The sequence below is a fragment of the Harpia harpyja genome, chromosome W (genome assembly GCF_026419915.1).
Source record: "Harpia harpyja isolate bHarHar1 chromosome W, bHarHar1 primary haplotype, whole genome shotgun sequence".
Classification (NCBI taxonomy): Eukaryota; Metazoa; Chordata; class Aves; order Accipitriformes; family Accipitridae; genus Harpia; species Harpia harpyja.
Window position 1 is genome coordinate 11,265,429 of NC_068968.1, and position 17,447 is coordinate 11,282,875.

The 17,447-nt window shown below is 38.3% G+C and overlaps 1 protein-coding gene across 5 annotated transcripts in view; it reads left to right on the top strand.

Annotated features, from left to right (window-relative positions):
* The window catches only part of LOC128136092 (chromodomain-helicase-DNA-binding protein 1), an 84,398-nt gene that overhangs the window by 44,375 nt on the left and 22,576 nt on the right, over positions 1 to 17,447 (top strand). For 4 of the 5 annotated variants that reach the window (XM_052775194.1, XM_052775196.1, XM_052775198.1 and 1 more), the window contains 15 exons: positions 843 to 1,068; positions 2,007 to 2,107; positions 2,368 to 2,546; positions 3,027 to 3,154; positions 3,234 to 3,450; positions 4,095 to 4,184; positions 5,065 to 5,255; positions 6,320 to 6,508; positions 6,680 to 6,842; positions 8,566 to 8,718; positions 9,004 to 9,075; positions 15,346 to 15,495; positions 16,167 to 16,315; positions 16,590 to 16,686; positions 16,777 to 16,872. In XM_052775194.1, coding sequence (XP_052631154.1) covers positions 843 to 1,068; positions 2,007 to 2,107; positions 2,368 to 2,546; positions 3,027 to 3,154; positions 3,234 to 3,450; positions 4,095 to 4,184; positions 5,065 to 5,255; positions 6,320 to 6,508; positions 6,680 to 6,842; positions 8,566 to 8,718; positions 9,004 to 9,075; positions 15,346 to 15,495; positions 16,167 to 16,315; positions 16,590 to 16,686; positions 16,777 to 16,872 — 2,201 coding nt within the window. The remainder of the gene's footprint in view (positions 1 to 842; positions 1,069 to 2,006; positions 2,108 to 2,367; positions 2,547 to 3,026; positions 3,155 to 3,233; positions 3,451 to 4,094; positions 4,185 to 5,064; positions 5,256 to 6,319; positions 6,509 to 6,679; positions 6,843 to 8,565; positions 8,719 to 9,003; positions 9,076 to 15,345; positions 15,496 to 16,166; positions 16,316 to 16,589; positions 16,687 to 16,776; positions 16,873 to 17,447) is intronic. The other variant, XM_052775197.1, reaches the window with a different exon arrangement.

Sequence of the window (17,447 nt, forward strand, 5' to 3'; positions counted from 1 at the left end):
ATGAGGAAAAGCTGAGAGCTGGGACGGAGAAGAGAAGGCTCAGAGGGGGATCTCATTAATGTATATAAATACCTGAAGGGAAAGTGCAAAGAGGACGGAGCTAGGCTCTTTCCATTGGTGTCCAGTGACAGGACGAGAGGCAATGGGCACAAGCTGAAACACAGAAGGTTCCATCTGAACATCAGGAAAGACTTTTTTTGACCCTGAGGGTGACTGAGCCCTGGAACATGTTGTCCAGAGAGGTGGTGGAGTCTCCCTCCTTGGAGATATTCAAAAGCTATCTGGACGTGGTCTTGGGCAACTGGCTCTAGGTGACCTTGTTTGAGCATGGAGGTTGGATCAGATGACCTCCAGAGGTCCCATCCAACCTCAACCATTCTTCGATTCTGTGAATTGGATTTATAGCATCCATAGTAATAATTGAATAGTAGGCTATTCAAGTCTCAAGGCTGATTAAGCACAATGTCAAATATCTGTTATATTCTCAGAGATGAGAAGGATGTAGCAAAGATGACAGCAAGCAGTGTTAGTGGAGCATTCTCTGGGGATCACTAAAAAAACTAGGAATGCTAAGAAAATTCTCATGAGATAAGATACTATAGGTTAGATGCAGAGTTTTTCGGTTGCTTTTTTGAATCTCGTTGGTATACTTGTGCATGTGTTAATATAGCTACATCATAATTCTTCAAGTAAGAGGAGCGACATAAGAGTTGAGGATATAATTAGTCAAGTTACACGCTCATATAAGAGCATCACAAATTGCTTTCTGCAGTATTTTTTTTACTGGTTAATTTATGGTAGTGCACATTTAATCAAGCCTTATGGTGTGGTTTCTTTATCAGCCACTGGTGCTGCAACCACCATCTATGCAGTTGAGGCAGATGGTGACCCAAATACTGGGTTTGAAAAGTCAAAGGAGCTAGGAGAAATACAGTATCTTATTAAATGGAAAGGCTGGTCACACATCCACAATACTTGGGAAACTGAGGAAACACTGAAGCAACAAAATGTTAAAGGAATGAAGAAACTAGACAACTATAAGAAAAAGGATCAGGAAACAAAACGCTGGTGAGTATTTTTATAACTACTTCCACATTGCATATTTTTTGTAACAGTATAGATGTTTTATTGTGTTTCTGTGAGTTCTATTGCCTCTTTGTGAAGGCATAGTTTCAAGTGCCTATACAACAGGAAGACAAAAGCTTTAAAGTTGAAGCTTCCCTAACACCTTATGATCCTGTTAGATCAACTTTACTTGAGCAAGTGAGAATACTCACACATCTTGTAAAATCAGGCCTTTAAGGAAGCAGCTTCTGCACCTAAATTTTAATGTGTCTGTTATAAATGAAGTTTTAACAAGATGGGCGGTGGGTTTTCTGTTTTTGTTTTAGATCTTACCTTTTACTAGTTTTGTCATTGATGATTGATTGTATTTTGATCAGAGTTCTTCAGGAATTGCTGCAGAGACTAAAAAAAAAATCAGAAATGGCTAAAGCACTCAAAACATTACAGCATTTAGTTTTCTTGGCTCAAACTTCTGTTAAAGCCTCAGAACCAAGAAGTGAAAAAAATCTTTACATTTTAGGTCTATGTTTTGGTATTCCATTTTATTAGTATGTTTAATATAATCTATAAATAGTGGTGGGATTTTTAGTGACTCCTACTCATAAGATAGATTATTATACTGAGCCATCAGTGCTGTTCCGTGAAAATACCATGTGAAGTACACTACTCAGTGTTGAGAACAGATATTGTAAATGATCTGCGTGACTAGTACAAGCTGTAGCTGATAGTAATGTCTCTTGATAAGCTCAGTCATCAGTGATGAGGTACCTAGGCCAGATGCAACACTTTTATAGCAGGAATTTCAGAGTTGTAGCTTCTTCAAAGCAGCTCTCTAAGCAGCATTCCTATGGTGCTTACATTCAGAGCTTTAAAATTGCCAGATTTTCTTAGTTTTAGAACTACACAATGTAATAAGTGCTGCAAATAAATTCCCATTTCAGGCTGAAAAATGCTTCTCCAGAAGATGTGGAATATTATAACTGCCAGCAGGAACTTACAGATGATCTACATAAACAGTACCAAATAGTGGAAAGGATAATTGGTACGTGACAAACTTCCAGATGGAAAACAGTGTTGAGAATATTACAAATTTATTGCTTGCATGTTGAATTTATAGTTAATAAATTTAGGTTATTAATATCCCGAACAACTTAAGGCAAAACAAAACCTCTGATGAAGAGAAAAGTTGTCATACTGTCTTTGCTGTGAAACTAATTCATGTTGTCTTATCACCTAAAATGAGTGCTTTCTTAAAATACAGAAGGAAAATATTGATCTGGTATCTCTGATGCATTTCTGCAGCTCATTCAAATCAGAAATCAGCAGCTGGTTATCCAGATTACTATTGCAAATGGCAGGGTCTGCCTTACTCAGAATGTAGCTGGGAAGACGGTGCTCTCATTGCCAAAAAATTTCAGGCGTGTATTGATGAGTATTTTAGCAGAAATCAATCCAAGACCACTCCCTTTAAGGACTGCAAGGTGAGTGTGTAATTTCAATGGATTTATACAGTTGAGATTAAAAAAAAAAGTTGACGTATTTTACGCATCCAAAAATAAGATGCATATTATAAAATATTTTTGAATGTTGTCCAGAACAGTAATAATGATAGCTATATTTATATATGTAACAAGTATCACTATTAAGAATAGCCTTTTGTAGATATTTGTTCCCTACTTATTTTATTGCCATTCAAAGATAGATTGTTTAGTACTTTAATTTGTTTTAAAAGTAACCTTTGTGAATGAGTTCATGTCACTTCTGTTGTGGAATTTAGATCAGCAGTCAAACTAATTTTAGCTTGCAAATGGGTTGATATTGTTATATGGCCTAGTTGTCTGTGATGAATAAAGACTAGACTTGGTGACCAAACAGATTCCTACTGCTACTTTGTTTCTATAAGAAGACATTTTGGTAACTTCACTTAGTAGTAGGACTGATGCTCAATTTGCTTTTGACAGATTCTAAAACAGAGGCCGAGGTTTGTTGCACTAAAGAAGCAACCATCTTATATTGGAGGACATGAGAGTTTAGAGTTAAGAGATTATCAGTTAAATGGACTGAACTGGCTTGCTCACTCGTGGTGCAAGTAAGTATAGTCTTAAATTAGTCTTGCTGTTTTTAATTTGAAAGCATTTATAAATTTTTTATTTTTTTTTTTTTTTTAGAGGGAATAGTTGTATTCTTGCAGATGAAATGGGTCTGGGTAAAACAATACAAACAATTTCTTTTCTGAACTACCTGTTTCACGAACATCAACTGTATGGGCCTTTCTTGCTAGTCGTGCCACTTTCTACCTTGACATCTTGGCAAAGAGAGATTCAAACTTGGGCTCCTCAGATGAATGCTGTGGTTTACTTAGGAGATATAACTAGCAGAAATATGGTGAGTATTTCTTTGTATCATTGAAAAAGATTAGTGGTAAACAAGACTCATTTCATGTTCCTGTCTTATGCTAATCTCCAATGTTTTGATTAGGAATGAGCAAATACTTATTCAAAACATTATATGTGTTTAAAATGCAAATTAAAAGCATAAATTTTGATCCGACATAAATGCATGTGAAAGATTTCATTCCTGCTTAATAATAAAATGGATTAAAAATGCAACTTTGCATTTGAAAATAAATTGTCTTTTGTCATGTGATTATTTAGGTGCATAAAATAAATATTTAAACCAGACAGACATAATCTTAATTTGTTTTCTGAAAGGAGGAATATAAGTAACCTTATCCATTAAAGTTAAAAAAAACCAAAAAACCCCAAAAAACCCACCAACCCACAAAAAGACAAAAACTACACACACACAAAAAAATCCACAAAAAAACAACCAAACAAAAAACAACAAACACCTCACCACCACCACTGTTTAATAACTTAAAAAAAAAAGCAGCTTCACGTGTTATGTTCCTTTTTCATGATCAGATTCTTGTATGTCACTTAACATCTATATTGCTGTAGTACCTGAAGTCATCCCTATCAATAAGACCATTTTTCTCTAGCTTATAGTTCACTTGATTCTTCTTGTAGATAAGAACTCATGAATGGATGCATCCACAGACCAAGCGATTAAAATTTAATATACTTCTAACAACTTATGAAATTTTGCTGAAGGATAAGGTAATCACACTTACTTCTTCAGGGAGATAAAATAATTTGTAGAATGTAAAACTCCTTTAGAGTTGGCACATATTTGGGTTCTGGGCCATTAAATAGATGGGGAGTATGACAGCTTTACTCTTGGAAGTATGACAGTGAAGTTTTCTTTAAGCACTTTTAGATTGTATGTATGTGTGGTGAGGCTTTCTGCCCCCTCCCTTCCCCCTCCCCCCCCCATATTGAGTGGGTAAAACTTCTTTTTCTTCAGTTTGCTTGAGCTTCACATTACTGTAGTAATTTCTTCACATCTGAAAATGTCTACTTTCCTGTTAGACCATCATCCAGGAACTGAAAAAACAAACCAACCCCTAGCTCCAAACACTTGTGATTCACAACTCTGAAATCCCATGTTTTATCTTTGTATTTGTGTGTGCAGTATTATGTATATATATATTATATCTATTACTACTCTCTTCATGATGGTAGCACATAGAGTTATTGTTAATCCTAACAACATATGAAAATTTTAATAAAAAAAGTTCTGCTTGTTGGCTTTCTATTTCATTTGTTTGTACATGCTGGAAAGAAGAATGTCAGTAGTGGATTTTTATTTTTTTTTTCTCAATTGAAAATTTATAGATCAGCTTTTTGCCTTCCTCCTCCCTCGCAAGTATAAACTTGGTTTATACTTTCCTTTTAAACTTGGGATGCCTGCATAGCCTTTTGTTGAATCTAGCAAACATAAAAACCATAATTAATACTAAAAACATATAGGTGTCCATTTGTTATTAAAATAAAAGGAGTGATGGTGTATATATAACCTCATGTAAAATGTCAGAAATTGCATAATATATTAACCTGTATAATGTCTTCTCCCCCCCACCCCCCCAATTTCTTTAAGTCATTCCTTGGTGGTCTGAATTGGGTATTTATAGGAGTTGACGAAGCTCATCGTTTAAAAAATGATGATTCCCTTCTGTACAAGACTTTAATAGACTTTAAGTCTAATCACCGTCTTCTTATTACTGGAACCCCTCTGCAAAACTCCCTCAAAGAGCTTTGGTCTTTGCTGCACTTCATCATGCCAGAAAAGTAAGGAATGTGATTTTTTTTTTTTTTTGGTCAAGTTTCTTACGGTGGAATATTGTAGTGATTAGAGAATCAATAGAGATAAAGAATTGCATTGTGAAATAGTTTAAATATTTTATATAAAATAGATGGACATATTTTTCATGCTGCTCTTGATAAATTGTTTTGGTAGTAGTTGTCACTTTTTCTGTTTTAGCAGTCCACAAAAAAGATGGATTGATGTATGGCTCAGAACCCTGAAAAGATGCTTCATCTTAATCTAAAAGGAAAATCACATGGATTTACTCTAGGGAAATAGAATGGGGCTGAGGATGTCTTCAAGATTGTACTACAGTGCCTGATATCCAGTAGTTCAGTCAGGCAGCCAATTTGCCCTTATGGTTTGCATAGAATAGGTTTACTGTATTGACATTATTCTATACTGACCTCTGTTTATATCTGGGATAAATAAGGGCATGTGCTCCTTTTAGATATCTTGTAAATGCAAAGCACTGTAGCTCCAATTACTTTTGGAGCTATGCATTGCATTGACTTCTTCAGAACCTTACAAGCAAAGCCACTAAGGTTGTTGTCTGGCACCTATTCTTCATTTGATCACAAAGTCCATTCTCTTAGTCTGTTAGTACATATCAGAGGATAACTACATTTCAGCTAGTCCATACAAGCTGCAAAAGGTATGTGAAGTGGTCTATTCTCTTGCACTTCCTCCAGCTATGCAACTATTTTTTCATGCTGCTCTTGAGAAATATAATGGAATTTCTGCAACTGTCTACCTGGGTTTCCATGCAGAAAAGTAAAATGTTGGGTTTTCACTGGAGAAATTAAAATTCAGTAGTTTGTTTTAAATTTTCATTCTGCAAAAGTTTGGAAATTTCCATTCTCCTATTTGCAGACAAAATATTTGGAATTTCTTCTGAGATGCAAATTCAGAAACTTATTAAATAAAACAGAAGGGAGTGGGGAAGAAGTCCATGTGTGTGTGTGCACATGTGGTATATTTATGGTCTTTTGTTTGTCTGTGTTCATGGTATGTCACTATTTTACCTTTATTCTTTCTTATGTTGAAGGTTTTCTTCCTGGGAAGATTTCGAAGAGGAGCATGGCAAAGGGAGAGAGTTTGGTTATGCAAGTCTTCACAAAGAACTTGAACCATTTCTACTTAGAAGAGTTAAAAAAGATGTAGAAAAGTCTTTACCTGCTAAGGTTGAACAAATTTTGAGGATGGAAATGAGTGCGTTGCAGAAGCAATATTACAAGTAAGTAATGACACTTTTTAATTCCTGCTATTTTAATGATATATCTATATGAAAATTACTGAAGTGCAATAGTTCTCATAATGCAATTTGAACTGATATTTTGAGAGCTTACATCCTTCATATTTCCACAAATGGTTAGAAATTACTTCCATTGCACATTCTATATCATAGGTGGATTTTAACCAGGAATTATAAAGCCCTGAGTAAAGGTTCAAAAGGCAGTACCTCAGGCTTTTTGAACATCATGATGGAACTCAAGAAGTGTTGTAACCATTGCTACCTCATTAAACCACCGGATGATAATGAATTCTATAATAAACAGGAGGCCTTACAGGTAATACCTTTTTTTTTTTTTAATTTTTTAAAATTTTTTTTTAAAGTGTTTTTACATCTCTAATATGCACATGGTAATTTTATAGTGTTCTGGCAATTTATTAGTTCTTAGTAAAGTATATTAAGAAAGAACAAGTTCTCTATTAAATGTGCATCCTGGGTTTTACAGGTAAGTGAATTGATTATTTCTTTTTGTTTGTTTCTTAACTAGAACTGAATAATAGAGAGATCAATACTAAATAAAATATCCCTGGCTTGAATTATGATCAAAATAAAAAGGAAATAGTTTGAAATAGTCTGTGTATTTTCAGGCTAAACTTAAGACCTATTTTAAACCCAGATTAAAATAAAGCAGTTAAACAAACAGGTAAATTGAATATAAATGCAAATGCATGTGACTGGCAGTGGTACACCAACAATCCATGTGATAGCAGAAAGTAATCTGCAGAATCTCTTTAAGCTTTTTTGTAATCAAACACTGTTCTCTGCATGCCTTCAAACAACCAAAGTGAAAGGAAATAAAAGTAATAAACATCCAAAGCTTAGTCTAGTTGTTTTGTTGTTATATATGAAAGCAATTATAGCATCACTACCAAAGATGATCTGTGATCGTGTTGTGGGTTTATAGTTTGGGTTTTTTGTAAAGGTTAACTAATCTTTGTACTAAAACTGTTGAGAACCACAGCAACAAATAAAAGGACTGTTATAATTGATGCAGTTTATAACAACATAAATGCTTCTAAAAATCAGGGGTTTTTTTCTGTAAGCTTTGAAGTTCATAATTTAAATACTTTCCCAAAACTACTAGATTGACATTATAAGCTGTCACTACACAAGCTATTTGATATTATAAAGTGCTTATCAAAGCTAAAGGATGTTTCATTTGCAACTTGGCACACTCTAACTACTTAAATTTATAATTAAACTCATCAGAACTATTCAGCTCTTATTGCTAATAATTGCATATTTGTAACAATGATTTCCTTGGCTCATCTGAATAAGCTCTAATTGTTAGCTCTAATTATGAATAATACATCCTTCTCATTTCTGGCATAAAGAATAAAAGCACCTAACTCCAAATTTTTTATTCCCCAAAATTCTATCCTGAGCCTCTTCAGCTAAAGAGGCCTAATGTTTTCAACATTAAATTCGGCATGCACCTGAGTTTCTGTTCTAGTTGTTCCCACTGGAGCTGAGAAGGCTTAACATTGTAACCTAGCTAAAGCCTGTTGACCTCTACAAACAAGATTCCTCTCACTTTTATCTTGCCTGAGAAACTTGACTGATTAGGCATTGTTTAAAAATACTTAGATGATCAAGTAGCAATGCTTATTTTTGTTCAAAAGACAGAAAGTGAGGAGCAAGCAGTACTAAGGTAGTCAGGTAGTCTTGTCGTTGTTTATTTGGTAGAAAAGAACTTGAGTCTACACTGTAACTGCTCTAACTCATAGCACAGTATATTTACTTAATATTTTAATGAAATGTTAATATGCTGTTTTATGAGCCAGAGCTGAGAAATGCATTTATTTGAAAAAAATGCTAGTCAGTACTCCTGTTGATTTCAGTTAGAGTGCTTAATGCTTTTATAATGAGTTTTTACAAGATCAGGACTGACTAAATACTTATTAAACTTTCATGTTCAGTTAATGAATGTCTAACCATCTGCAGTGTATATTAGTGTTGAGGTGAACTTATTTTGCAATACACGTTTTCTTGTCTTGTAGCATTTAATACGTAGCAGTGGGAAACTAATCCTTCTTGACAAGCTACTGATTCGTCTACGAGAACGTGGCAACAGAGTACTGATTTTCTCTCAGATGGTGAGGATGCTAGACATCCTAGCAGAGTATCTGAAGTATCGTCAGTTTCCCTTTCAGGTAAGAACTTTGCTGGTAGTAGTTAAGAAGCCTTGATCTTTACCTCTTTAAGAAAAGTGTCCTTTTTGTAGAAAGGTTTATGAAAGTTTAATTTTATGTACAGGAAAAGACTGGCAATTACTATATGCTAAATACTATTTTGAAATGAAACTGATTAATTAGAAAGATGAAATGTTACATTACTCTTATTCCCCTCCCCAATTGTTTTGGCAATTGAGAATTCAAGTTGTTACGATTAGAATATAGTAGGAGTTCCTTTTTAACTGTATTATTCAATCTCTTTAGAGACTTGATGGATCAATAAAAGGGGAATTGAGGAAACAAGCACTGGATCATTTTAATGCAGAAGGATCAGAGGTATGGTATTAGTGGGTGGTTGTTTTTTTCATCTACTCAGCTTTATTACAAATATTACACAATAACTGAAGATAGAATAAAGTGAGGGATGTATTATGTTGAAATTTTGTTGCTATTGCCTAGACTATAAGGTTTACAACTCTTAACAAACAAACAAAAACCCCACAACAAAAACTAAAATCCCAAAAAGCAAACACAACCCCCCCCCCAAAAAAAATAAGAGGAGGTTAAATAGGAAACACAGAATTTATGAAAATGGTGTTTAACTAATATAACTACATAGTTATAGTTTTAGATGTTTGTCAGTGCTCTTTATCAAAGTAATTTTAAGTACTGTATAAAAATTGAAGAATTTAATTTATTTTGTTGTGTAGGACTTAATCTTTCAGTTTTTACAGGAGCACTGAACTTTTACACAAGCTTTTGACATCGAAAACCTACTTAGGCAATGGGCAGAATTGAGTTCTGTATATCTTTGCATGAAGAACAACTATCTTTAATAGCTTTAAATCTGGCTTCTGTTATCTTCATTTTTTGCCTCTTATTTCCTTGCCCTGGAAGAAACTGAAAAACTAATTTCTAGCCATTGTTTGTGTACCACTTAAGATTCCTAGTTTATTTAGGTTTCCTACTATGGAAGCCATTCCATACCTTTTATAATCTTAGGTCTTTTGTCCTGCACTGACAGGGTTTTTCAGTAATAGAAGCATAGCATTTGTCAGTTGCTGCTGAGCTTATGTTTCTGCTATGGTTGAGGAGGAAGGACTTAATTTCATAACATAAACTTCAGATATTTGTTAAATACAGAAGTTAGTTCTGTTTTAAATTTCTAGTATAGACATCATTGCCTTTTTCTGGAATCCTTGTAGTTGTACTGTACAGTTTTTAAGATGAAGGGGGATCCAAACTTCACACGGTATTCAAGAATGGAGGCAAACTATGGAGTTGTGCAGCAATAAAATTGTTTCCTGTTTTATTCTCTATTTCTTTCCTAATAATCAATAAAACTTCATACTTTTTTTTTTTTTTGCTATTACTGAGCTAAGGTATTCATGGAAATATCTACGACAGCTCCAAGGACTCATTCCTGAGCAGTAATGGATTGCTATTACCTTTCACTGTATTTAAAAATCAAATTTATTTCCTATTTCACTTTCTCTTTAATTTCATATGCTTTTTTATTGCCTGTCTCATAAGATCCTTCTGTAATCCTTTGTAGTTGTCCCTGAATAACTCCATATCATCTGCAAACTTTGTCACCTCATTACTCATCTCATTTTCATATTGTTTATGAATATGTTGAAGAGCATTGACCCCAACAGAACACTTCAGTTTTCTTAACAAAAAAACAGAGGGACTTGGGCACACATGAGGCTTTAACAACAAGGGGGTTTGTATTTTTAGCCAGTGTTTTGCTTTTTTTTCTCCCCAAGTGGCTTTTGCTCATCTTCTAGGATGCTGCTTCCTTTAAACCATGGAGAAGTTGATAACTGTTCACAAGAGAAATTGATATGTTTGCTTTATACTTATACTGGGTCTGGCTGGGCTGGAGATAATTGTCTTCATAGCAGCTTGTATGGTGCTGTATTTTAGATTTGTCACAAAAACAATGCTATATAACACACCAGTGTTTGCACTGTTGCTGAACAGTGTTTGCATAGATGACCCGAAATAACCAAACTGATATTCCATGCCATATAACATCATGCTCAGCAATAAAAAGGGAGAGGAGGGGGTTTAGGGAGGTTAGCTATCTTTTGCTTGGGAACTGGCTGGGCATCGGTCCTACCCATGGGAGGTGGTGAGAGATTGCCTTTGCATCACTTGTTTTGTTTTCTCTCTCTCTTCTTCCACTTCTCCTTTGCTTATTAAACAATTTTTATCTCGACCCCCAAGTTTCCTTGCTTTTAGTCTTCATTTCCTCTTCCCCTGTCCCACTGGGGGTGGGGAGGAGAAGTGATGGAGTGGCTGCATGGTGCTTAGCTGCCTACCGGGGTTAACCCACAAGATAATGACTGAGAGAGTTTTAAACTAGAGTTGATGGGGGAAGGGGATACCAACAGGATTGCAGTAGGTAAGCCAAGGGTTGGCATGGCATCGCCTGAGGGTGGCAATGCTAGTGGGACCATTTACACTGCTCCAGGGAGCACGGAGGGCTCAGGAGTGTATCTGAAATGCTTGTACACCAATGCACGCAGTATCAGAAACAAACAGGATGAACTGGAAGCGTTGGTCAGCTCCCGGAGCTATGATATCATTGGTATTAGTGAGACTTGGTGAAATGAGTCCCACGACTGGAGTGCTGGGATGGAGGGTTACAGGCTGTTCAGGAGGGATAGGCAGGACAGGCAAGGTGGAGGTGTCACACTGTACGTAAGGGAGAGGTTTGATAGTACAGTGCTTACAGTTAGTGATGATGTGGTTGAGAGCCTCTGGGTGAGGATTAGGGGCATGGAAAACAAAGGAGATGTTGTAGTGGGTGTCTACTACCGATCACCCAGCCAGGATGTAAGCACTGATGGGTTATTCTATAGGCAATTAGGAAAAAATCTCTGGATGGGTAGCCCTTGTCCTTATGGGAGATTTCAACTGCCCAGACATCACCTGGGAATACCATACTGCTGTGACGAGCAGGTCTTGGAAATTCCTGAAGTCTGTAGGAGATAACTTCTTGTCAGAGGTACTCAGGGAGCCAACTAGGAAAGATGCCCTCCTAGACTTGCTATTTGTGAATAGAGAAGGAATCGTGGGGGATGTGTTGGTAGGTGGCTGTCTTGGCCACAGTGATCATGAAATGGTTGAGTTTAAAATTTTCAGCGTAATGAGAAAACAGGACAGCAGAGTTGCTACCCTGGACTTCAGGAGAGCAAACGTTAAGCTATTCAGGGAGCTACTTAGCAGAGTGCCCTGGGAATCTGCTTTTGAGGGCTTAGGAGTCCACGAGTGCTGGTCAGTCTTTAAGAACCACCTTTTAGAAGCACAGGAGCAGGCAATTCCAGTGTGTCATCAGTCAAGCAAGCGGGGCAGAACACCAGCTCGGCTGAACAGGGAACTCCTCGTGGAGCTCAAGAGGAAAGAGAAATTGTATGATCTCTGGAAGCGAGGTCAGGCTTCGCAGGAAGATTACAGAGCCGTGGTTCGTATATGCAGGGAGAAGACACGAAAGGACAAAGCTCAATTAGAGTTGAAACTGGCCAGTGTTGTGTCAGATAACAAGAAGGGCTTTTTTTAAGTATGTTAATAGCAAGAGGAGGTCTAAAGAAAACATTGGACCGATACTTGTTGAAGACGGTCATCTGACTAATAGGGATGAAGAAAAAGCGGAGGCATTCACTGTGTTTTTTGCCTCAGTCTTTAATAATACTCATAGACCTTGGGCTGCCCAATCCCCTGAGCCGGAGGACCACAAGTGTGGGAACAGTGACTTTCCATTTGTGGACACTGAAATTGTAGGGGACCAGCTGTATCAGCTGAATGTTCACAAGTCCATGGGGCCTGATGGGATTCATCCCAGAGTACTGAAGGAGCTAGCAGATGTTATGGCAGGACCCCTCTCGATCATCTACCAAAGGTCTTGGGAGTCTGGGGAGGTCCCTGCTGACTGGAAGCTAGCCAATGTTATTCCAATCCACAAGAAGGGCATGAGGGAAGACCCAGGGAACTACAGACCTGTTAGTCGAACCTCAATACCTGGAAAAATGATGGAGAAGATCATACTGGGTACTATTGAAAGGCATTTAAAGAATAATGCAAGCCTCAGGCACAGTCAACATGGGTTCACAAAGGGAAAGTGCTGTTTAACTAATTTGATCTCCTTCTATGATAAGGTCACCCGCCTAGTGGATGAAGGGAAGGCAGTGGATGTAGTTTTTCTGGATTTTAGTAATGCTTTTGATACTGACTGTGGTGGGTTGACACTGGCTGGATGCCAGGTGCCCACCAAAGCCAGTCTATCACTCCCCCCTCTTCAGCTGGACAGGGGAGAGAAAAATATAACAAAAGGCTCGTGGGTCGAGATAAGGACAGGGAGAGATCACTCAACCAATTACCGTCACGGGCAAAAGACTTGACTTGGGGAAAATTAACTTAATTTATTGCCAATCAACCAGAGTAGGGTAATGAGAAATAAAACCAAATCTCAGAACACCTTCCCCCCACCCCTCCCTTCTTCCTGGACACAGCTTCACTCCCAAATTCTCTACCTACCCCCCCCAGCAGTGCAGGGAGACGGGGAGTGGGGGTTACGATCAGTTCATCACACGTTCTCTCTGCTGCTCCTTCCTCTTCAGGGGCAGGACTCCTCACACTCTTCCCCTGCTCCAGCGTGGGTCCCTTCCACGGGGTGCAGTCCTTCAGGAGCACACTGCTCCAGCATGGGTCCCCCACGGGGTCACAAGTCCTGCCAGAAAACCTGCTCCAGCGTGGGCACCTCTCTCCATGGGGCCACAGGTCCTGCCAGGAGCCTGCTCCAGCGTGGGCATCCCATGGGATCATAGCCTCCTTTGGGCATCCACCTGCTCTGGCGTGGGGTCCTCCAGGGGTTGCAGGTGGATATCTGCTCTACCGTGGACCTCCATGGGCTGCAGGAGGACAGCCTGCCTCACCATGGTCTTCACCACGGGCTGCAGGGTGCTCTGCTCTGCTCTGGCACCTGGAGCACCTCCTCCCGCTCCTTCTTCACTGACCTTGGTGTCTGCAGGGTTGTTTCTCTTACATGTTCTCACTCCTCTCTCCGGCTGCAGCTTCTGTGCCGCAGCAACTTTTTTTTCCCTTCTTAAATATGTTATCCCAGAGGCACTATCACTGTCACTGATGGGCTTAGCCTTGGCCAGCGGTGGGTCTGTCTTGGAGCCGTCTGGCATTGGCTCTGTCGGACATATGGGAAGCTTCTAGCAGCTTCTCACAGAAGCCACCCCTGTACCCCCAAGCTACCAAAACCTTGCCACGCAAACCCAATACACTGTCCTTCACAGCATCCTTCTGGACAAGTTGTACAACTGTGAGATGAGCGGGTTCACAGTGCGCTGGGTGAAGAACTGGCTGAAGGGCAGGGCTCAAAGGGTTGTAGCAAAGGGGGCTACATCTGGCTGGTGACCGGTCACCAGCAGTGTTCCTCAGGGCTCAATTCTAGGGCCAGTTCTGTTTAATATATTTATCAACGATCTGGATGCAGGAATTGAATGGACCGTTAGCAAGTTTGCTGATGATACAAAACTGGGAGGTGCGTTGACTCTCTTGAGGGACAAGAGGCCTTGCAGAGGGATCTAGATAGATTGGAGCATTGGGCTATGATTACTGGGATGAAATTTAACAAGTCCAAATGCCAGATCCTGCACCTAGGATGGAGTACTGCCGGGTACAAGTACAGATTGGGAGAGCAGTGGCTGGAGAAAGGGATCTGGGGGTGCTGGTTGACAGCAGGCTCAATATGAGTCAGCAGTATGCCCTGGCAGCCAAGAGGGCAAACTGCATTCTGGGGTGCATCAAACACAGTATAACCAGCCAGTCAAAAAAGGTGATGATCCCACTGTATTCAGCGTTGGTGCGGCCTCACCTTGAGTACTGTGTGCATTTCTGGGCCCCACAATTTAAGAAGGATGTTAGGGTCCTTGAATGTGTCCAGAGGAGGGCAACAAAGCTGCTGAAAGGGCTGGAAGGCATGTCCTATGAGGAGTGGCTAAGGACTCTGGGTTTGTCTAGTTTGGAGAAAAGGAGGCTGAGGGGCGACCTCATTGCTCTCTGCATCTTCCTGAGGAGGGGAAGTGGAGAGGGAGGTGCTGATCTCTTCTCCCTGGGATCCAGTGACAGGACGCATAGGAATGGTTCAAAGCTGCGTCAGGAGAGGTTCAGACTGGACATTAGGAAACATTTCTTTGCTGAGAGGGTAGTCAAACACTGGAACAAGTTTCTTAGAAAGGTGGTCAATGCCCCATGCCTGTCAGTGTTTAAGAGGCCTTTGGACAATGCCCTTAATACCATGCTTTAACTTTTTGTCAGCCCTGAAGTGGTCAGGCAGTTGGACTAGATGATTGGTGTAGGTCCCTTCCAACTGAAATAGTCTAGTCTGTTCTATTCTAATAGCGATCTACTGGCTCTGGCCATGACAAGCACCTTATTGTATTACAAGTCTAGCATACGTTTATGATATACTTAAAGAAGTGTATGAGTTCATAGTCTGCTCCACAGAGCTTTTAAAGAAGTATCATATCGGTTCCTTGAAGAATATTATGGCTAATATATATAAAGCTATTTCTTATTTTATAATTTCAGGACTTCTGCTTTTTGCTGTCTACCAGAGCTGGAGGATTAGGTATAAACTTGGCATCTGCTGACACTGTAGTTATATTTGATTCTGACTGGAATCCACAGAATGATCTGCAAGCGCAGGCTAGAGCTCATAGGATTGGACAGAAGAAACAGGTATGCCCACTTGTCTTTTAAGCTCCAAACCTGAAGGAGGGTTTCATATGGTAGCCATAAGCTGTCTGTCTGGGCAATTGCAGTCCTCATATATTTTGAGAATAACTAATACTTACCAAGAATGTCTAGAAATGTTAATAATGTTAATTTGTCTTTTTAAAAAATATTTTTAAAATCTCCCTATACAGAGAGATTGCACGGCAGCCGTACTATATGGATGGTTAGGGAGAAGAGTTGTGGACTTGTCCCATGTTCGTTGGCATCATGTCATTCTAGAAAGTAATTGCTATACTTCAGGTGCATCCATTTTACTTAAAGATAAAAACTTCGTAGTTCTTTTTGGGTTTCTTTCTTGCAGAAGACTTCAAGTAGTAATCAGCTATAACACTTTTCCTTGTGGCCATGCTTGTGCCTAATCACAGAAGTTGAAAGAGGAGAGGTCTAAGAATTTCTTTCTTTTATTTTTTTTTAAATAATTTATGTAGAGACTATGGTAATATGATTGACTGGTTTTGTATATGAAATACTAGTTCAATAAGATTTAGATTTGTAATCACGACTAACATTTCTCCCTGTTGTTGCTCAAGGGTTTTTTGTTAACTTCATCTGAATATTGTTTTCAGGTGTAATTTGTGAGCATGTAAATAAAGCCTTTTTTATAATATGCATAGGTTAATATTTATCGGCTAGTCACAAAAGGATCAGTAGAAGAAGATATTCTTGAAAGAGCCAAGAAAAAGATGGTGCTAGATCACTTAGTAATTCAGAGAATGGACACTACAGGGAAAACCGTACTACATACAGGCTCTACCCCTTCCAGGTATATTTGTTTATTCTTTCATATTAACTTATGCTTAAGTATACCTGACTATTTGAGTAAAAATGCAAGTCATTTCACTTCGTTAATAAGAGGCAAAAAATACATGGTAAGGAGTTATGTAAGTAAAGACTGCAAAGTATATTGTACTTTTTTTTTTTTTTTACATATTAAAGATAGCTTTTAAGTCAAAAGGAAGTTTGATTGACTCATGGTTATAGTAATTTGAAAAAATTCATTAAGATAAAGTGTTTATCTTAAACTTTCTGTATTTCAGCTCAACACCTTTTAATAAGGAAGAGTTATCAGCGATTTTGAAGTTCGGTGCTGAGGAACTTTTTAAAGAACCTGAAGGGGAAGAAGAGGAGCCTCAGGTAAACAGAACAGTGCATCTACACTTGATGGACAGAGAAACTAAAAATATGTATAAATTGTTTTGTTGTAAAGAGAAACTTCTGTTTCAGGAAATGGATATAGATGAAATCCTGAAGAGGGCTGAAACTCGAGAAAATGAGCCAGGCCCACTAACTGTAGGAGATGAGTTGCTTTCACAGTTCAAGGTATTGCTCTGTTCCCTCCCTCTTCCCTTAATTACACTTTCCTTTATAAATGCTACTTTTTCTTCTTTTTCTTTTGTGCACCTATTCATCTTTTCTTCATTCTTATGAAGCAGGCGCAACAATAAGTCAACTCTTTGGCATAGAATGTCTTTTCACCTATACAGGGTAATTACTGCCAGTGCAAACATTTAAAAATACATAATGTATATTGCTAACAAAGTAAGAAAGATATTTACAAATACATTAGTCTTTGATCTAATTATTAAAATACTGGGGAGGGCTGTTTTTCATTTAATGCTTTATGCTGTTAAGCACCTGTGGTACTTTTGAAAACAGAGAATGAAGTTTGGATTTCTTAGTTGATGACTTTTAGAAATTCCTTTCAGCCCCTATGTAAACATGAATACCAGATATGCTTAACTGGATAACACTTAAAATATTAAGTGGGTCCAAATTGTGTGTGGTGGTTTGGGTTTTTTTGTGGATCTTTTTGTTGTTGTTGTTGAAGTTTGGTGTGTGGTGTGTTTTTGCTTGGTTTTTGTTTAAAGCAGGGCAGGACTTTTTTAGATCAGTAG